The 21,031-nt window shown below is 42.3% G+C and overlaps 1 protein-coding gene across 1 annotated transcript; it reads right to left on the reverse strand.

Annotated features, from left to right (window-relative positions):
• Positions 1 to 117: 117 nt before the first annotated feature.
• GPNMB (glycoprotein nmb) lies at positions 118 to 20,563 on the reverse strand. Its single transcript, XM_037387304.1, has 11 exons — positions 20,424 to 20,563; positions 15,865 to 16,014; positions 15,005 to 15,148; positions 12,955 to 13,134; positions 11,700 to 11,858; positions 10,935 to 11,243; positions 9,614 to 9,736; positions 8,789 to 8,876; positions 7,683 to 7,888; positions 5,182 to 5,269; positions 118 to 4,357 (listed from the first exon to the last, which is right to left on the reverse strand). The coding sequence occupies exons 1-11, from the start codon at positions 20,491 to 20,493 to the stop codon at positions 4,204 to 4,206; spliced, it is 1,671 nt and encodes a 556-aa protein (XP_037243201.1). The 5' UTR covers positions 20,494 to 20,563; the 3' UTR covers positions 118 to 4,203.
• Between the last annotated feature and the right edge of the window lie 468 nt (positions 20,564 to 21,031).

A 21,031-nucleotide genomic window follows, 5' to 3' on the forward strand; every position in this document is an offset into this window, starting at 1 on the left:
GGCGGGCGCGCGCGCAGCGGCCGTCCCGAGGCGGCGGCGGGGGCCGTCCCCGCGCGTCCGCGGTAGGCGGTGCCCGGCCGCGCCGGTGGCGGGCGGCTGTGTGCCGGGCCCCGGGGAGGCCCGCGGGGCCGGGCGCCTACCGGAGCGGCTCCTCTCCGACTGAAGTCCCCGCGCGGCCCAGCCCCGGGGCGCCCCCGCTGCCCTGCCGGAGCCCCGGGGCGGGGGCTGGGTTTGCGGGACGGACGTCGCGGCTCGGCCTCGGCTTCCCCGTCCCCGTTCGGAGCTCCCCGTCAGGGTTTGCCGAGCGGTGTCCGAGCCACCAGGCGGTAGAAGGGACGGGACCCGGAGGCCGGTGACCCGCACTCCGCTGTGATGGTTCGCTGGGAAGGAGCAGACGCAGAGTGCGGGCACTGCCACACAAACCCTGGTCACGTATCTTGTGCTCCCTTTTAAAGCCTATGGTTTGGCCTGAAAAGCTGCAGCTGGTTTGAAACAAATACAGTTTTCTTGGGGAAGCGTATTTTATACCTAATTCCCACAGTGTTAATGGGCGCAGGGCAGTAGTCTTGCTGTTTGTTTTGCAGTGGAGAATGTTGTCCAGGGTTAAAGGTTATGACCTAAAGGTCATATGTCAAGGGTAAAAGGTTATGACCTAAACAAGTTCAAGCATTTGTATTTACTGTGAGTAAAAGTTGTTTCGCTTCATCCCCTTCCCGCGGAGATGTTGCCATTTACACTGACAGTAACATAGAAGTATTACTCTTCGGCCTACTTTTCCCTCCCTCGCCAAGTATGATGGTAAAACAAGGGTACTAAGACTTCAAAAGCAGATTTGTGTGAACGTAAAGACCTGCAGTGATAAATGCTTTAGCTTTAAAGGAGATTTGACTATTCTGTGCAAGGCTGGGGGTGGTCGGTAACAGCAACAGGTCAGTGTCTGGTTGTCTCTTGCAAAGTTTAGTTTATTCCTCTACAGTTCCTTCAGGGACTGGTGGTTTTTAGCCTTAGTTTCACCTTAGAAATACTTTTTGTGAGGAAAAACATGCTGCATCTAATGAGTCTCTTAACTGTGTGCTATAAAAATTGTTCAAGAAGAAAAGGGGAAAGGAACAAAACAAGTGGTTTGAAATAATACTTAACTTCTTAATTTGCAACAAATTGTTACCCAACTAATGTTTCCATTTCTCTTGATGACCTTTGAAAAGATGTTCTTTCTAAAGGTGATGTACATTTATGTCTCATGTCATTCTTTTGATGTTATTTCTCCAAAGGGGATGCCTGAAACATGTAATATTTGCTGACATTCACACATCTATTGTTTGTTAGCTGTTCTTGTCTTTGAAAGCCATAAAGTCCATTTGTATCCTGATCTGTTCTGAAACTGGGTTCCTCAGCAGTCATCTGGTTGTTAAGAAAGTCTCTTTGCATCTCAAGTTCGTGGTGCCATTGCTCTGAGTACACTTGAAGGGAGGCTGCAAAAATGGCTCGATAACCAGCGGTAGTGCCAGATGTGCATAAGTGAACTAAGATTAAGGCAAATCCAGCTGTGTTTTCTGGAGGTAGGTACTGCTTTGATCAGTAATTAGCCAACTCATCAAAGTTGCTTATCTGACAGTATCTGAGACAAAGAAAATGTACTCTTTAAAATCATTAAATTGTTTATTTGTCAGCGCAGCAGTTAGATTCCATTGTATAAAAGTAAAGATATATGAAATAGAAGTTACAGCTGAAAAGGCAAAATCAAATTATTAAAATGTATTATTCTGACGTGATATTTAAAGGAAGATAGTGCAGGCTATTCTGTATACTTAGGTTAAAGGATAAAAAAGTTCGGGAAGTATGCCTGAAAACTGTTTTCTGTGCAAAAGCTTAAGGTATCTCTGAGCAACTAACATTCAGTGTTTTGCTGAAGCAAGACGCTTTCTGCATGTAGCCTGGGTCAGTGGTAGCCTGCATCAGCACTGGTCCTGAGCATTATAGCTGTGGCAGATTTAATTTTTTCATGCTGCATTACAGGTCATCTTAAATTTTCCACTAAACCCCTGTCCTGCCCCAGGCTAGAGCAACAAGTACAAATTACAGTCCTTCCTGTCAGCAGTTTGACTGATAACAGAGGACGTAGCATTCAGGCAGTAATTTTTGCAGGAAATGTGTTTTCTGTTTAAATCAGGGAATAGTTTTAGATGCCCCAGACAATAGGATGTTACATATGAGGAAGATGGATCAATGGCAAATATGGCACTTTTAATAATATAACTGAAATGGCCACAAAAGAAAATAACTGGAGAACCTTGAAACAAAAAAAATCTGTTAAATTTTAGAACTAAAGAACTAATCTCACAGGTATGTTTGAATCTGCATTTTTTTATATCCTGAAGTCATTTAGAGGTGTCTGTGCACACTGGGGAAGTGGTGGTGACAACTAGATTCAGATTACAAATGACGAGCATTTGACAGGTCTGCTAAGATACCAGGAAAATACGTTTGTGCTTATATATCACCTCAGGAACTGAGAACAGTATGTATCAGGGGTCTTCCAAGAAACAGTACATAATGATATTGAAATAGAGATCTTCAAAGTATCCGGTGTTTAGAAATGGATTGCGTAAGGTCATTTGGCCAGCCGCCAATTGAAAGTTATTTCATTTTTATTATAACCTTTAATATTAATAGCAAGGCTGTAATGGAAAATAAATGATTTAAAGCATTTTTGGTCTGTTTTCTCATTTCAGTGAACCTTTTTAGCAACCTTTTCCCTTCTACAAATAAGATGCTCTCCTTTTCTCATCATCCAGTAATCCAGCCTTCAGTAGTTTGCTTCTGGTCTTGCACTGTGAAACCCCACAATGCAGAGTGATGAGCATGTACGGCCAGAAGACCAGATCACTTGAGAAAGGCCTCAACGTGAATTTTCTTAACACAGAATTGCAGCTAGAGTGAACAAGTGAAGGCATATTCAGGTTGCAGAAGTTTACACTTTTTAAGTTGCATAACGCAAAAGCAGCAGCTGGAGCATAGTGCTCCAGTTAATACTGGGGGTTTCATTTATTTCATTAAGTGGTCAAAGAGAGAGATGGAGGAGCAAGCAGAAGCTGATGTATATTTGCAGCAGGAGAGAATGGAAAGAGAAGGGGGAAAGGAAGTTGAATGTTACCTGTTCCTGCTAGAACCCCTGTTCTGCTGACTCTCGTACACGGAACACATGATCTGCCCTCTGGGGAGCAGTGGTGCCAGTCCAGTGTTTCAAGACAAACGGAAACAAAGGAGGCAAAGACAGCATCAGCAATTGCAGCTAAGGACTTTACATGAGACTCAGAGTAAAAGTTTCAACAGGGAGAGCCAAGCAGATGGGCCTCATCTTGTTACTTGGGTGTTTGTGGTCTAGTTTATAGTGACACTCGTGCGCTGGTAGTCATGTCCAGTAGGAAACTAAATGTGTCCAGCCCTGTTTTCTGGCCCTGAGGCGAACAGGCATGTAATGAGCTGCTTCAATGCTATTGAACTCCGCAAAACAGGGTGGCTGTTGCCAAACTCCCAGTAGGGAACAGTGCCTCCGGTGGTTCCCAGAATCTGGGGTTTGCTTGGTGGGGAGCTAGCCTGCCTGGGGCAAGACTGTGCTAGGACCTCCTGAACAGTGTAACTGTCAGTGGTTCAGTGCCAATGCCTGGGAATGGGCCATGGCACGTTTCATTGCACAGACAACATGTGCCTGCCCCCTGTGCCTTTCTTTCCAGCAAAGCCATGAATCCTGCTAAGGCAGTAAGCAGCTATACTATGCTGTCTGTTTAAGACTAAGTATTAACAAGTTGTTGGTTTGGGGTTTGTTTTGTTTGGTTTTTTTTAAATTAACCCACCCCCACCCCCCCTCCAGATTATGAATCTCTTTAGTTTTGCAGGTAGTTATCCTAGATTTAAGAAAACTCAGATAAAAGGGGGGGTGGGGGGTGGGGTTCGGGGGGGTTAGCTGTTCAGAAGAGTGTATCCTAGATTGCAAACAAGAATAACAAGTGCTCAAAAATACCTAATTATTTTCTACAACAGACTATTTTAGTATTTCTAATTGCACCAAGCCCCCAAAGGTTACCATCCCATCTGTACTTCCTTTCGCCTTACTCCCTGTTTTTTTATAACAAGAAAACCCCATAAAGTATAGCTCAGATATGAGTCTGTACATAATCTAATAGTCAGTGTTAGACTAAAGGTTTAAACTATGCCTGGTTTGCTTTTCAGCAGAGGATTTCTCTCAGTGCTACTAGGGAAGAAAATTGCTTTGAAGCTGCCGAAGTAAGCAGTTAGTCCCTCCTGGTTCTCTGTTTGTCCTGTGCTTCTCTCAATAGGCTTGTATTGCTTGTATCTCCTGCAAGGAATGTACACAGTAAGTTGCTGAAAGACATTTAAATGACAGTTACATTTAGCATGTGACCAGCACGTAAGAGAATTAATCATGTATTTATAACTCTCCCCCTTCCCTCTTCAGTCCCATGTGGTTAACAGCCGTAGGTCAGTAGTGGTGACTAAGGCCTGGTTAATGGGAAAGGCTCCATGGCTTAGCAGAGTACCGTTGCTCTGTGGAGGTGTTTCTTTCTCACCACTGACTGGGAAGGTTGAGCATACTCTTGACTCAGGAGTCTTGGTGCAGTCTTAAAGTTTCATGAGAAACGTCCAAGATAATAATGCAGTAACATCTGCTTCTATTAATTACTTTCCAGCATGCCCAGGACCTTTCTCCCAAAGAAGTTGTCAGTTACTTAATGAAGAATTTAGATGACTAATTCTTGATCTGTCGGTCATTCGCAAACACTTCTTGTAAGAGTTTGAGCTGAATTAAATTTCTGTTTGTTAGGTTTCACTGCGTGTATAAATCACATCGTGCAGTTTGAGTTTGCTTACTGTTTACATGCAGTTCCCAGGCCTTCCAGCATTACTATTTGTTCTTATGAGCACAGAATGTAATTTTCTATGAAAGTTGATATGCTTTAATATTTGCATATTTTCCAATGGTTTTGTGGCTTAAGCCAGTAATCTCATTTTCTTGACTATTTGCCAGAATATTTGTGAACAACAATAAAAAAGAAACAAAAATATAGCTAATACAAATTTAAGTTGTTGGGTTTGTTAATTCGAATGAATATTTTTGACAGTTCCTTGTACTGTTTTTAATCCCAGAAACTAGTAACTTACTTGTAAAGAACAAAAGCCCCGATGGTGGCAAACACTGCCAACAAACCAAGGAAGATAAAGACACCTTCTGTTGTTCCTGATGACGATCCTAGAATTCGGAAAGTAGTTTGATTAAAAGTTAGCCTCAGTTTTACAGTGAAATAGATTTTCTACAGAAAACATCATTTCTGCTTGATTGCTGTACAGATTGAAGTACACTTAATATGCTAAGCACTGGAGATCAGTGACTTTGGCAAGAGGTGGTGCTTTCACGTCCTAAGTGGTTTAATTCTCAGTTCCACTAGAGTGTGAAGTGGGCTTTGCCAGTTTTCTGGTATGAACCATGCTCCTGAGACACATGGCTGCCTTCCAGCATGGAAGGGAATGGAGGGTCTTGCTGGCATCCCACGAGGTGAGGCTAATTTGCTCCTTGCCAATTGCTAAGCTAGGGAAACATTTACACTGGGAGTCTCTTCATGAACTTCAGTGTTAGAATCGCTTCAGCTTTTTTTTTTTTTAGGGATGGTGGCTGGGGCATAGGGGATAAAAAAGGAGTTTCTTAAATGTTATTGATCGTTGCAGTCCCATACGCTAAGATGGCAGAGTGTGGCTGAGAGCTTGATGGACTTAGGCTTGTTTGCCTTACCCGAGGTCTGAGGGCTCTGCTTTTTTAACATGCTTATTCTGGGAAATCAGCTTAGAGCTCTGCCTGCCGCTGAACTCTGCCCTCTGATTTGCCATTAACCATTTCACTCATATCTACTCCTAACTGCACCATATCTGATGGAAGAAGCCAAAGCATTACAAGTATTTTTAAAAAAAATGTGTTAAATATCTTAATTTTGCAGTCTACAGGCTGTACCTTTATTGAGTTTACTGGCACTGAGACACATTCTGGGTCCTCATATTAACAACGGTGTTTATTCAATGAAGTAACTTAGAGGTGCGTGTTGGGTTACCTTTCCAGCTATGAAGTTGTAATTGCTGTCTATAAAAACTGAGATATCAAATCAGGGTTTACCATTTACTTGGTACATGTGCCTCATATATTCCTCAGTTGTTGTTACAATTGTGAAGGCTTGACCTCATTCCTAGTTGACACAATATTTTTGCCAAGACTGTAGGGATTTACCTTATTTTATGAATAAGGTAGGTCCCTGGACTAGTTTGCAAAGCAACACGTACTGATGGGATGGGCCTAAATCATAGAACTGTAACCCATTCAACAGCAGTTTAAGCAGGTTAACAGCGGATGTTTTGTGCAATGCCTACTTAATCCAGGCACAGTCTTGCCAAATTCCAAGGGCCAGATGTTTAGGCACCAAATACTCAGGCACCAAATTATAGGATTTTCAGAAATTTATAACTACTTGTCTTCTCTTGAAGTGAGTGGAAAATTGTGGCATATGAGAAATGTTTGCAAATGTTAGATGGGCTGCTCCAGGGTGACTCAAAGCATCAACCTCTTTTAGATTCTAATTCTGCTTTCATTACAGTGGAAGCCCCGAAGTACAACTTGGCTTTGCCCTCTGGAGGAAACTGAGGAAGACCAGCCTTGCTGGGCTAAAGCTAGCCCCTGTAAATACAGATTTGAAAAACCCTGCTGCATGCTTATTTTCATCTTTAGGAAACAGAACGCACTTACAAGTCAGGCATTGTGCCTTAGCCCTCACAAACTGATTTTGGTACATCTGAATTTGTACCTAGATTAAAGAAAATCAGCCAAAAATACTGTGGCAGATGGCCACAAGGGGTCAGTTGCTTGGCTGATAGGAAGTAAAGAGCTGAGAAGAATCATAGGACATTATAGGAGGGAAGTCAGGAGAGCAACAGAGTGGGAGCAGAGAGACAGCATGATGGTTCAGACTTCTGACTGAGGCCGAGCTGAACGCCCGGTTCTGCCGAAGTCTGCTTGCACAACTGTGAGCAAGAGACAGTGATGCTCATCCCACCAAAGGTGAGCTTCCTGATCTGAAACAGTTACCCTGAGCAGCCCGTGTAGTCAAACAGTGTTACGTGTTTGTTACATGTTTGTTGCATGTTACAAACAAAGATCTTTCCAGAATCTGTTTCACCTTTCCTCCTGTAGAAACAGAAACCTGGTCAAGGTCATTGGGCCACAAAGGGGGCCCAGGGCAGCCAGCTCAGCTGCAGATTTGGATTCTGTCTCAAGTAAGCTGAATTCCCCTTGGTTTCTCCTGTTTCTCCATGTGTCGAGTAGGCTGGCTGGCGTGTCCCCCACCTGCTTTTTTGCCCAACAGAGTTATTCTGTGGAAAAATACACTGCGGGTTTGTATAATTACTGTACTCATTGGATCGTAAACATAAATCAAACCGAGTTCTAACATCTAAAATTCCTGCAGGGAAAGAATTGTTTGTCTGCATGGACTCTCGCACAAGCTGAGGCCTCCAGGCATAATAAAAACCCCACATAAATTCCTGTGCTCTTCTCCCCCTGCAGGGAAATGACCACAGGGAGAAGCTATTCACAGATGAGCTGCATCTGCTCTGCGTGGACTCACCTCCGTTTACGGAAATCAGCGCGCTGGCAAGGGCTTGACTTGTGTCGTCCCCCAGGGTGATGTTTATACAGTATGTTCCAGGTTCCTCAAAAGCTCTCCTGATGGTGAGTAAGCATTCATCAGTGACGATGATGGGGTCACATACCACGCTCTTGGACACCTGGCACGTGGGGTCAGAAACTACTGTGCAGGCATCTGTGGGGAGACTGGGATGGGAAGAGAGAACACATTGCATCTGTGGAGTCCTGTTGGCCCAGTTCATAGGCACATTGCACTGATGCCCCAGTTTGATGCTGGTGCCTGTTTACTGAAATCAGTGGCACTACAGTGATTCAAGAGTGTTTTATTAATACTTTTTTTTTTTAGCATACCTATACATTTTATATATTCATACATGTGGATTTTGTATAAAACGCATATAGACAATCAATAAAATGAACTGCTTGTTTTACATATATTTTATCATTTTACGGTGATCACAGAATTACCTGCCTCAAATCAGCTTATGAAGTCCGTTACCTTTAGTATTTATTTAATATACATCATTAGGAAAGGAATGCAGATTCTTATATGTAGTATCGTGTGCCAAAACAGTAAACGCTAAGAGAGGTTAATTGTTTTCCATTTGCATTACCAAAATGATTCTTGTATTTCTCAGTCTTCCCACCTCTAATACCGTTCTAGGAGCTAAGAATATTAGTGCAATGTTTCCCTATACAAGAGATTGCTGGGACACACCCATTTAAGTGCCAAAAAATGATGGCCAAAAAGAAAGGGGTTTCTTCCAATTTCAGTAGACTGCTTCCCATTTTACAGTAAGTGCTGAAATCTTGTCTTGGCCAGGGAAATACAGAATTGTTTCCCCCCATGAGCTAGTTCTCTTATTTTTACTGAGGCTTGACATTTGTTCTGAATCCTACAAGCCTGGCAGTAACCTCTGTTGCCGTCGTTTACAGATGAGACTTGCATTAACTTGAGTTTCCATCAAGAAATAGAAACACTGCAGCTCCCAACTTTTGTTCACGCAGCTGCATCTAAGTGCAGACAGCGTTCCAGCACAATTATTTTTAAAGAGGGAAGATTGACAGTTTCATTCACACACTTACCTCCCTTGGCAGGTAACAACAAAGTCAACCAGTGAGTTTTCAGCTTGACTTTCTGTCATCTGAATAATATTTACCTCAAGGATTCCCTCTGGGAAAGGAAACAGATGTCAACGGCAGGACACATGACAAGCTCTGAAGTCTGTGTGTACAGAACCTCAAGTGTTTGGCTGATGTTCAGTTCAGGTCTTGTTTTCCATGACCTCCTCCCTCCCTTAGCACTCCTCTTGAAGGGTTGGAAAGCTGAGAAATTTTCCAGTGCTTTCCCTGTGAGGCTGCTCCTTTCTGCTCTGCTTTATTCTTCCATTATTATTATTTACTTATTTTACTAAATCAATTGCCTGTCCCACCACCCGTGACTCCTGTGCATGCCAAGGTCAAGTCAACCTTATGTGACACCACCCTGCCCCCTGCCCCCCAGGCCAGTATGCTTCAGCTTCATTCAGGTGTGGCAGGTTCAGAAGCTGATGATGTGGAAATATGGTGCACATCCCCACCAGCCATTTTCCAGCCCAAGTGCCTGGAGACACCACGTGTAGCACGGAGGCAGCTGTCAGCAGGCATCCAGACCAAGGCCCAGCCTCGTGGTGGAAACCAAGGGGCCAGAACCTTTGCTGCCAGCTCCTGGCAGGGTGTGTAAGGAAACCCAAGTCAGCCAGTTAGCCATCTGTACCTTAATCTTTAAAAATGTCAGCTATGTCCAAGAGAAGGATCTTGTGGGTCTCCCGTGCTTGATAAAAGGGAGCCTAAATGAACATTCTCTCTGCTATATATTGTTGTACATTATTAATCTCCTTCCTCTCTTCAGGTGTTGACCCATGTCCTTACCTACGACAGAGATACCAGTACTGTAGAATCCATTTCTGTAAATATGGCAACCTCCATCAGGATTATCTTCCATTAACTCGACAGCGGTAGAGGAGTCTGAATCAGAAGATGCTCCAGTTGTTACTGTTGGGACGAGGGAGAAAGAATAGATATGCAGCTTTAGAACAAGTTCTGCTCAGAGGTATTCTGAACACGACCGTATGTTTCAGCTGCATTCATCACATAGGTCATTAGTGACTCTGGTTTGCAGCTGTGCAGTCATGTATGTCTGTATCTATACGGGATCATGGAAATAAGCCTGAAAGAAAACACACATGCCCAGCTGCGGAACACTGGAGTGGCCTGGGTAGCCTCGTTCTAAAAGCCACCTTGCTAGTCACTCATATCTGTGAAATAAAAGCAAAACTGCAAGGTTTGGTATAATTAAACACTTCTTTAAAATTCCCAAATCAATTATAGAAGAAATCCAGAGGCCAATAAAAGGTTTAAAATGCTCTTTTATAAAGCAGGTATTTTCCCATTGCTCTATGTTACAGCTAGTGGAAAAATGAAGAGGGGAAGTGGTGAAAATTATATCTTCCCTTTCATTTTTCATTTTCACTCAACATTTTGGTAAAAGCAAGTATTAAAATTCCAAAATTTGAAAAATGTAGCCACATTTACAGTTTAATGATAGTAGTATTACAACTACCTAGGCTGAAGCTGCAGGCCTTTTGCAAACTTTAAAACCCTCTGAGATGATAAACCAATGCTGAACATAATGAAAGTTATTCTGAAATATGGTAGTGCATAAATTTAAAGTGGAAAAGCCATTCTGGGTTAATGCCATGTGGAAATCCCATATTTTGGAATATGAGCAATTTTTTTCTAGCTCAATCCAATCTCATTTAATTTTGGGTGGAAGTTAATGCAAACCAGAAAGGAACCAGCTATAAGGGTGTTCTGAAATACTTCTTTCTCACTTAAAATTTACATCTTACCTCAGAAGATGACCCTGAGTAGGCAAGGCTAAAACCACCGAACATGGTGTGGTAGAGGGTATAAAACCAAATTTATATGTACTGCATGAGCACCTGAAGACCTCTATAAAGTTGTCACTGTGGTGTGTAATGTGTTAAATGTGCAAGTGATGCCTACCATAGAATCAAAGAAGGGTTTACGCTTATCGATTCTGTCTCTAAACCAATTTATAGAAGGTTTGCAGAGCCTTTCAGCCCTTTCATTGATGACAGTAAAACTTCTAAAGATATGAACTTAAAATATCAGAATTTAGGAGTTTTAGCACGGCTCCTAATATCACTGCTGTTCAATAAACTCTTACCTTCTGAGGTGGGCAGTGGTGCAGTGGGTGTTACTGGTCTGCAAGGTACAGGTATAATGGCTTGGACAGTTAAATTCAGAGTGAAGTTGCCTTGCAGAGTATAGGTGTGAGATGTAGTGGGACTGCTTGCTACAAATAAGCCACTTCCATCTCCAAAGTTCCACTTGTAGGAGATGGCAGAATTATTAAGATAGTAGCTGGGATCATGAATCTTCACATCAAATGTAATTGGTGAGTCTTTGATAAAAATGGAGTCTGAGATGTTGCGGTCATGTTTTTGGAACATACTCACAAATATTGGAATTTTGTCTGGAGGGGGAAAAAAAAAAGTAAATAAATAAAACACACATCCCTGGCTGCAAAGAACAAACAACTCCAAAGTCCCTGAACAACAACAGTCAGAATGTGAGACATTAATATCTTTAATGCGAGTTTCTACTTTAATTCTGTTTACTGATCTAAGGAGTGAATGTCAGTAGGAAACAGTTACCCAGAAAAGTATGGGAACGAATGAGGAACCACAGGCATCTGTGGAAGATTGCATTTCCTCTTGTAAATCATTTTTCATTACAAAGCAGAGGCGTCACAACTGAGCTAGATACAAAGGTAAATTACAGTACTCAAGGCAATTTACCACATCATATTAAAAACCTTTCTCAGGCCAATGTCTTATTTTCACACCAGGTGAGCTTGTGTGGAATTCTTTTAATGCCCAAACAACAAATACCCCCAGTATTTTATTACAGTTTATTCCAGCACGCTCACCTGTTACAACGTAGATGGCACTGGCTCTTGCAATTGGAACGTAGGCTGAGTGCCCTCTCCTGTAAATGGATACAGCCATCACGTGTTTGCCAAGAGTGATATTTGCTGTGTTGACTGAAAATGTTGCTGAAGATCGTCCAGTTATTTGGTAGTACTGACCTGAAACAGAACATGAACTTACGATATGTTTTCCCCTTCAGCCTAGCTGCAAGTTGGTTTAACAGGAGCAGTATCTCTGTAAATCTTGCATCATCTAAATCAAAATGAATAGTTTAGAATTGTCTCTCAGTTATCTGGCATCTATTTTTTAAGGACTGAATACTTTTACAACGTGTTTACTCCCATTATTTCTATGGGTTTTGGAGGTGTCAGAAAGATGTCCCAGATTTCACTAATCTAAGAAAAAATTGCCAAGGCATCCACATCTTTCCAAAACAGTTACATTCCGTTAAGTTGTCATGTTAATGTAGTGGATGGTCTTTTAATGGTCTTATGTTTGTATGCTTTCAGTTTAGCAGGAAGATACACCTCTTGCTTCATACCCTAGAGCCCTTTGTACACTTTTGCTTACTTGTCTTTGTAACAGCTGGGTGAGGTAGGTAAATAGTATTACCTCTGCATAAAATGTGGGACATTATTATTATTGCTCATGCTGATACTGATTACAATACTGATTTAGTCCAGCTAAGCTAGGATACTAAGATTTAGTATGTAGCCAACGGCAGGAATAGCCCCAACCGTCGCATACTCAGGAGTGGGAAACATTCAGAGTTACCATCTGTGGCCAGATCAGTACCACACCGGCAGTGGCAGTTTTCACCTTCCCAGAGGCAAGAAGTGCTGCACCGTTAAACTGATCTGAAGGTATACAGTGCTGTGGTCTCTTAAATTTAAGAATCTGAAGTGGCAGTGAGCAGCCAACAAATCATCCAACTGACCTGCTTGGACCTTCTGTTTTCCTAGGAAAGGATCCTGAGTACTACTGAAAGGAAATTAATTTTCTTCAGTGGTACTACAGATGCAGATACAGAAGAATGTAGATCTAAAGAGAACCTCATGGTAATCCACGATTTCCAGACTGAGCAGCTGATGGCCTTTCTGGAAAGCAGGGAATTAATTTGGGATCTCCATTCAAAAGTGGGGAATCCTTTTTAAAGGACTTTTAATAAAACATACTCTACTAATGAATTAGTGTACAGGGTGAATATAAGCTTTCCAGCATCAGCCAGAACAAAGGGTGTCTTGCAGTACTAACCAAACGTGTGAAACATGTAGACAAAGTTCCTTCTCCTCCAGCCAGGATAATGAGGAAAAAGTCTCCCATCTGGGAATACGTTATGGCTGTGGTTGCTTGTGCAGTTTTCCCAGCTGCAGTTGTTGATCCACTCAGTCCAGTTGTAGACATAGACTTGCTGATCCTGGGAAGCTGGAGGATCTAAGTGTAGAAATAGGACAGTGTTCTTGGTCAACTGAGAAATGTGCAGACAGTCAGGAAACAGGAGGCAGGCACCCCAGGTTACAGTAGTTATTGCACTTAAACAACAGGCTAAGCGGGGTAGTTTTAGACTGACTATCCTTTCTTCTAAGATTGGGCTTTGATTGATTTTTAATGTAAACACCAAATTGTTCTAGCTTGACATTGTTTTATTTAGAAGCTTAAAAATTTGTACTGTCTCATGGGCCAAACACAATTTAAAATTGCTTGCCCAAAACTTGTTGCTGGCTCACAGGATGCTACCGTTTTACCGGAGTTAATGGGGCTACCTGAACACTTGGCAAGCAAAATCTAAAATTTTAGGTAGAAATAGCAACCATGGAAGCACTGTGAAGAAGTGACTTTGTTTTGTCACAAGAGTTTTCTATGGCAGCTTTAAATAACTTAGACATGAATTTCAGTTCCTTTCTGGATAATAAAAAGACAGTTTCCTTCCCCAAGCAGCACAACAAATATTAAGTAGAGAATGGATATCAGCAGTTAACAAAACATTAGACAATCAAGAAGTAGAACTCAGGCTGACAAAAAATTTGCTGATATGTCTTGAAATGAAAATTACTTCAATCAATAAAAAAATTTGTTGAATATTTACGAATTCAGAGAAAGGAAGGTACAACAGCCTGTTTCACTCTAGACCCAGCAGAATTATTTGAATTATGATCGTGTTTTTGGTCTATGTAACAGTAAATAAGAAAAGGTGATTCTCTGATGAAAAGATTGCTTGATTTTTGAATTATTTATTTTATGGATTTTTTTAATTCTAAAATGTGGGAATGTGAGATTTACTGTTTCATGAGGGTTTTTCAAGATGCAGATGATGGTTTGTGAGTTCTACAATTCCTAATTGAAAAAAAACCCAAAACTCTACCAATTTTGTAAATCAACAGCTTTATAGATTTGGAAGGAAACAAGGTGACTGTGCAACCTTGTGACTGAGCTGAAAAGCAGTAACAGTTTTGTTAGGAAGCCAGATTAACATCACTGTTTTGGGAAGGCAATTCTATAGTGAAGGCAAATCTTGAATTACCCGGCCATTATATATATCAGGTGCAGAGCAGTAAAAATACTGCAGTAATCTGAGGAAAGAAGCTGGTGTGCACAGGTCAGACACACGTGTAGTTGTGTTGGGTCTGGCTGAGCCCCACAGCAGCCCTCACAGTGCTGTGCTTGTGTTGGTAGCTGGAAAGGTGTTGAGAACACACCAGTGCTCTGACTGCTGCTGAGCAGCGCACACACAGCATCAGGGCTGTCACTCCAACCTCCCCCCACCTCCCCCACAGGCTGGGGGTGGGCAAGATTTGGGGAGGGGACATAGCCAGGACAGCTGCCCCAAAGTGACCGGTGGGTTATTCCATGCCATATGATGTCTGCTCAGATACAAAACCTAAGAGAAAGGAGGAGGAAGGGGCGTCATCCATTATTGATGACGTTTTGTCTTCTGGAGCAACCGCTACACGTACGGAAGCCCTGCTTCCCGATCATCGCCTGCTGATGGGAAGTAGAGAATAACATCTTTTGTTTTCCTTCACTTCCGTGCACACAGCCATTGCTATTGATTCATTAAACTGCCTTTATCTTGTCCCACAAGGAGTTTTTTCCATCTTATTTTCTCCCCTCCCCGTTTGGCTGAGGAGCGGCTTGGTGGGCACCTGGCACCCAGCCAAGGTCAACGCACCACAGTAGTTACCAGTTAAAAGCAACATGGCCATTGTTCATAGGGCGCACCTGTGATGTTTTCAAAGATTCATGACATGCTCATACCAGCACCAGAGTCAGACATGTATAGTGCAGGGAGATTGCCGTTACCCACCCTTGGTACAGTTCCTCTCATATATTATGTTGCCATCATTATCTTCTTTCTGGCACCTGGGAAACTGGAGAGTCACAACAAAGGTCATGTTGGATCCCACCAGTGCTGGGCTATCAGTGTCCAATTTCGCTGTCACTCTTCCGCCTGTAGAAAATAAAATTGGTCTTCAGTGCAAAAAAGGATGTATCAAAGCAGCAGCTACCTTTAGCTGTGCACCATTTACGTTAGAAACGCTTTATTGATTCCTCTGTTTCCAAGGGGGTTTTTGCTCCTAAGTCACTTGCAGTCTTATCAAAACCCCAGCTCAGAACAATCGGAGGGACTCGTCATATCCCCCCATGTCACTTACGTGTGTCATTAATTTCCCTCTTAGAGCCAAGTATAGGGGGTTTTACCCATGGGGGTCAATATATTCCCAAGGAGGCTACTTCAGTTTCTCCCCAGGGATACAGCCTTTAGAGCTCAGCTCAGACCAGCTGACAATAAACAAGGTCTTAGCTGAAGTTGTCAAACTGGGAGCCCACAATGCCCTACTGAGGTAGCAGCTGAAGCTACCTGTCCTCTAGGGCCTGTTTCAAATGCTGGATTGTCCTGGAGCCCTGGCCATCGATACTTCTTAAGAAGTATTAATGTCTGAGACTGAGTAATGGGAAAGCCTTTACTGTAACAACTCGCTGTTCTTCTTCGTCAGACAACGTACTGGGACTGGTAACAACGCCAATCATCTCCTAATTTGCTGTTCCTTGCAGCAGCAGTAGATATTGCCCCTATGAAAAAGCACTATAGCACCTGCATTCTTCAGGGAGGTGGATTTTCTGGCCAGTTTTCTCAGAGTCTTTGAAATGCGTATGCGCAATCACCTTTCCAGCAGTCCTTCCATCTGGGATCTCCTTCTTCCCAGAAAGGATAAAGCTTTTCATTCCATTTATTTTGATCACTAGACCAGCCTTGTAGCATCTTGTAGGATGTGACAGGAGAAGTACTTCCATGGCTCAGCACATCTTGAAACCCTAGGGAGAAAGATGAGCATGCAATGTAATAGCATTTTCCCTACCACCCTATAAAGACATTGCTCTTGTGCTGAGCAGCCTTCTTATTATGAGTATGTTCTCGTACTGATTAGAAAACTCTTCACCAGTAGAAAGTTACGGAATTTTATCATCACAGCTATCAACACTTACATCAACGATAATGAACAAAAAGACAGTTCCACAACTGACAGCCTGATATTTTTCTGCTTGCACTATTGCAAGCTTTCCAGAGAAAGAATGCAAGGGTTTACAACATTTTGACCATATCAGAGCAATTGTTTGTATGAATGGACTTAACCCTGCAACAATCCGGCTTGTACAGAGGTTGCTTGATTGCTGACTGCTTTGTGCTTGGCTGGTAATAAATCTATCTGAGGCTAACAAGATAAATTCACCCTGTGTCTTAAGCTGTGCTCTAGTGGAAGTTATGCCAGGAATTAATTTTGACCCAGTGAAGCTTCTTTGGTGAGTTGGCTGGTGGTTTGGGTGGGAGGGGTGGAACCAATTGTAACAGAAGCTGGTATTTCCAGAAAAGGAAATTCGGAGCTGCATAGTAAATTCAATGTGTTTATAATATAACAACAAAACCATGTTAGCTTCATGCCTATTACGTTAAAATGGCTCAGATATTAAATAACTTTAATAACCCCTTTCTTCTCACGTTACTACAAATGGTGGGCTCCAACTTTTCCCAGGCCTTCTAGGATCCCTTTTTCTGTCACGAATTACACATAATGGAAAGCTAAGTAAATATCCAAGTAACCTGTAGGAACACGTCAACCCATATGTGGTTGCCATGAAAATATGTAAGTCGGCTTATAAGCAGAGCTCCATGAAAACCTGGAGGCTTTAAACAATTCCGTCCTGTTAATCAGGTAAGTGCTGGGTGTGCCATTCTGTCACAGCATCAAGGAGTTAGGATTTCTGCTTTTCATGGCTTTATTTTAAAGGGAGCTGATGCTGAATGCTTCTGAGATTTATACCCAAGTCCAACAAAGAGCTGGATGACTTCAGGGAAAACGCAGAGACCTGTTAGAAGGGCAAGAATGGCCCTGCGCACTGTAGCGTAACTGGCTGCACTGGAATTCCTCCGACTTTTGGAAAGGGTGCAGAGCAGCTATAGCCAGTCTAAACACTGTCTTCAGGGAGATGTGACTCCTAATTTTACTGCAAGGGAGAACCAGAGAAAAAGCCCTGAAGAAGAGGCAGGAGCTGCTTCCTACTGATGTTTTATTGCCCAGTGAGATTTCTGCTGGGCAGGAAGGACATCCCCTGACAGTTCCGTCTCAACGGTCACTCTGAATTGATGCGGGCAGCTCTCTCCCCAGTGCTGAGGACTGAAAGGGCTGACGAAAAGATCAGATTTTGCGTTTAGAGACATATCCTCCCACGGTCTTTTGCCCTACAGGAACTCCCCACAGTCTCACTTGAATCACTTGAATTGTGTCTTTCCTGCAGATTTAATATATTTTGATGTGAGCAAAGCATAATGTCGTGACTGGTATTTACTTAATGGCCTGTATGACATGCTGTATTGTTTTCAGTCTTGGTCAGAAGAAGAGTTCAGGAATGTCCTTCAGAAACCTTTCTCAGGAAAAAACCATATTAGCAGCTATAAAAGTATTTCACAAAGGCTTCTCAAGTTCAATTACATTTTAGGTCATAAAATTGATGCATCATCTTATTTGAAAGTAAGTGGCTAGGGATTTTTCTTGATTTCTTTTTCCTATTCTCTTTGATTTTACCTAAAAATTATTTAATGGCTAAAAATGTTTTGATTTTGTCAGATCAAAACATTTCCATCATTGTTCCCCCCTGCCCCCTGCCCCCCTCAATGTTCCATTCATCAAAAAGAGCTGGAGCACTTTTAATTTTATAAATGCTTTTAATTTTGAATTTTCAATAACAATCCTCGAATTCTGAAGTAATTTTCTTGTCCAGCTTTGGTAATAACTGTGGTCACTGCTTTTAAATCACAAGCTCCTTAGGCATTTCTGTGCCTCCCTCATGTGCTTTGTTTATTTCAATCGAATATAAAACATTTCACAAGCTTCAGGACAAGACAAAGACTTTTTTTCAGATGAGCAAATACTTCAGCCCTAGTTTCTCTAGCACATGGAACTGAAGATTTTCAGTTGCTGAATTTGAAGGAACAAAAAAAGTTTTAATATATTTCTTCTTTAACAATGAAAAACACTCAAGAACATATGTTGGTCATAACCAAAATTGGAGCAATTCAGTTCAAAATAGAGTAATATTACACTCCAAGGAACTGATTACTGCAGTAGTTTTGGTGAGGTGATCATTGGAGAAAAGATCTTACACTCTGATTGACTTTCTTCTTTCTTATTCTGTTTTTCATTTTGGTGAAAAATGTAGCAAAGACAAGAAGTTCAGCATTTCCTGTCAGAGTGTGTTAGCCATGAAGGAGAGGATGAAAGCCGATGGTAGAACAACAGCAATAAAAAGATGACCCAGCTGAAGAGGATGAAAGTGTGTTAGAAGTAAAGAGGCTGATGTTATGGCCAAGCTAATAAGACAGAAAATAATGTAAACTTTTGAAAGTTACGTATAGAAACATAATAAAGCAGGACAAAAAAGAATTTGAGGAACAACTTGCAAAACCATAAAACCTACTGATTAATCCTTTTTTTTTTTCTTTTTTTTTTCCAAATACGAAAGTAGTGAAAAGCTAGCCAGAAAGTCTGTAGGGCCAAAAGATGATGTAGATAAAAAGAAGCATTCAGGGAAGATAAAGGGATAGCATGAAAATCAGATACATTAATTTACATTTTCATTCACAAAGGAGGAACATAAGAGATTTCTGTGCTAGAATTTTCCGCTACAATGATGGAGAATTTATCTCGAAGTGTTGGCACAGAAAAAATATAGAACAAATCAACAAAATGAAGAATTTGTCTAGTTAGGATGGCTCAAAAAATATGGAAGCTATTCAAGAGCGAAATAAATGAGCTATTAACCATAGCATGTAACATCTTGCTTACAACTGCTTCAGTGGCCGAGAAACAAAAGTTGGCAAATGTGATGACAGTTTTTAAAAACACTTCCAGGGAAGATTTGGAGGACTGCAAAAAGTTTGAGGCTGAAATTGAAGAAGCTGATAGAACCAGCAGTGAAGAACAAAATTACCAGATATGGTGGATTAATTCGATATGCCATAAAAGGAGTGCATTCCTCACAAATATATTCCAGTTTCTCTGAGGGAGCCAGAGAGCATGGGAACAAGGCTGACCTGCTTGTTATCGTCTGCTTGAGTTCCAGGCGGCATTTGATGAGGTCCCTCACTAAAGGCACGTAAAGGAACTAAGTTACCGTGGGATAAGAATGAAGGATTTCACATGAATAAATAATTGGTTAGGCTATACGAACCAAAAGTTATGAGTAAGTGGCCAGTTTTCTCAATCACTGAAATAATTTAAAATGTTCATAGTCTGGAAAACAGGTAAACACTGAAGTTCTTTAATCTGCTGAAGACAGCGTCTTAAAGTAGTAGAGGGGAGGACTGTATGAGACTCAGTGACTCAAGGATAAAACTATATGAAATTCAGCATAGTTAAATGTAACTTTACTTACAGAATGAGGGGCTCTAAACTAGTTATCGCCACTCAGAAATGAGAACTTGTAGCTTTACAGTTCTGAATGCAGTGCTCATTGGTAGTTGCAAAATACCAGTATACGCTTGCCCAGTTATACATTACTGTTTCCCATTGGAGACAGGTACAAGGCTAGATGGATGCTCAGCTGGCCCTCAGCTTTTAAGGTGTTCACTTTCCTTATTGTAGGTTCTGGAATTTCAGCATAAACCCCTATTTCTGGGTTCCCAGCCCTGAGCTCAGGAAGTCAGCCTAAGACTTGAGTCAAACTGTGAGCCCAGAAAGAAGCAGAAGACCATCCCAGTGCCTGCCCGCCATGGCTTAAGGATCTAATTCCTTGTTTGGGCTCCCTCAGGCTGGGGATCCACAGGTCTGGGTGTCCCGGTAGGGAGCACTGCCTCCGACCTGCCCTCTCCCAGCCACTGCTAAGCAAACTGGGAGAGGTCCATTCTGCATCCGCCTTTTGAGCCACGCTTGAGCTGGGGAAATAGAAGTTTGTTGAAATGAACCAAGGCTTGGCTCCGGTCAGCTCTGTGTATCTGTGGAGCACGGGAAATAGATAACTGAACAGCTCTTGGCGTATTTCTCCAGCTCAGGCGACATTCCTACCCAGAGCCAGCCAACGCTGAGGTGGAGCTAGCTGTTGCCTACCGGTTCCCAAGCACAGCTCCAGCAAGTGCTGCACGTGCAAGGAGCAGCCGTTTCCACCACACTGGCTTGGGATGTTGAACCTGCGGAGGCAGGGCGAGAAGATAGAGTGAAGGAAGCACTCACGTGTGGCAGCAGCACACAGCACCGCTTCAGCCAGGAGCAAGAATCCAAGGTGGTGGCGAACACTGCTCATGGTGCTGGAGACCCTGCGTCGGCTCAGCGTGTGCAGAGGAGCAGAGCGCCCGGTGCCTGCACACAGTAACTCCTCCGGTCCCCGCTGAGAAGTGAGAATGAAGTTTGTTCACTGCTCTGCTCTCTGATTAAATGAAGGGCCCCAGGACTCATCATGTGATGGAATTAAGCAGAGATGCATGATTTTGTCTTCAGCTTCTTTCAGCTCATGTGCTTATGACTCACTCCCTTTGCTTTCAGCATTCCCTGAGATTTCTGAGAGACCTGTTTAGAGCCACACCATTTACCCTGCAGGCATTTTTATACTAGTTTTGCACTATGATCAATTTTTGTACCTAATTTGTTTTTAAATTAGGAACATTTATTCCCAGAAATCCAAATTAACTCTTGCTCCAGCCTGATTTGCAAGTGTTACTGCAACAGCTCACTGCATTTGATGGACCCATCACTACTTAACCATGTGTCTCTCCCCACATGCTGGGCAACAACTTTAAACTAAATTGACACTGACTGATTCTAACACATCCCTGGATTTGGTT

Source organism: Falco rusticolus, chromosome 4 (genome assembly GCF_015220075.1).
Source record: "Falco rusticolus isolate bFalRus1 chromosome 4, bFalRus1.pri, whole genome shotgun sequence".
Lineage (NCBI taxonomy): Eukaryota > Metazoa > Chordata > Aves > Falconiformes > Falconidae > Falco > Falco rusticolus.

What these genes read in the sequence shown, in the direction of transcription:
- GPNMB (XM_037387304.1), bottom strand. Translation starts at nt 20,493, where the DNA reads ATGAGCAGTGTTCGCCACCACCTTGGATTCTTGCTCCTGGCTGAAGCG. An exon ending in TGAGAGGAACTGTACCAAGG is followed by an intron (nt 13,135 to 15,004) that starts GTGGGTAACGGC and finishes TTCTACACTTAG; the next exon opens with ATCCTCCAGCTTCCCAGGAT. An exon ending in GTTGTTACCTGCCAAGGGAG is followed by an intron (nt 7,889 to 8,788) that starts GTAAGTGTGTGA and finishes TTCCCATCCCAG; the next exon opens with TCTCCCCACAGATGCCTGCA.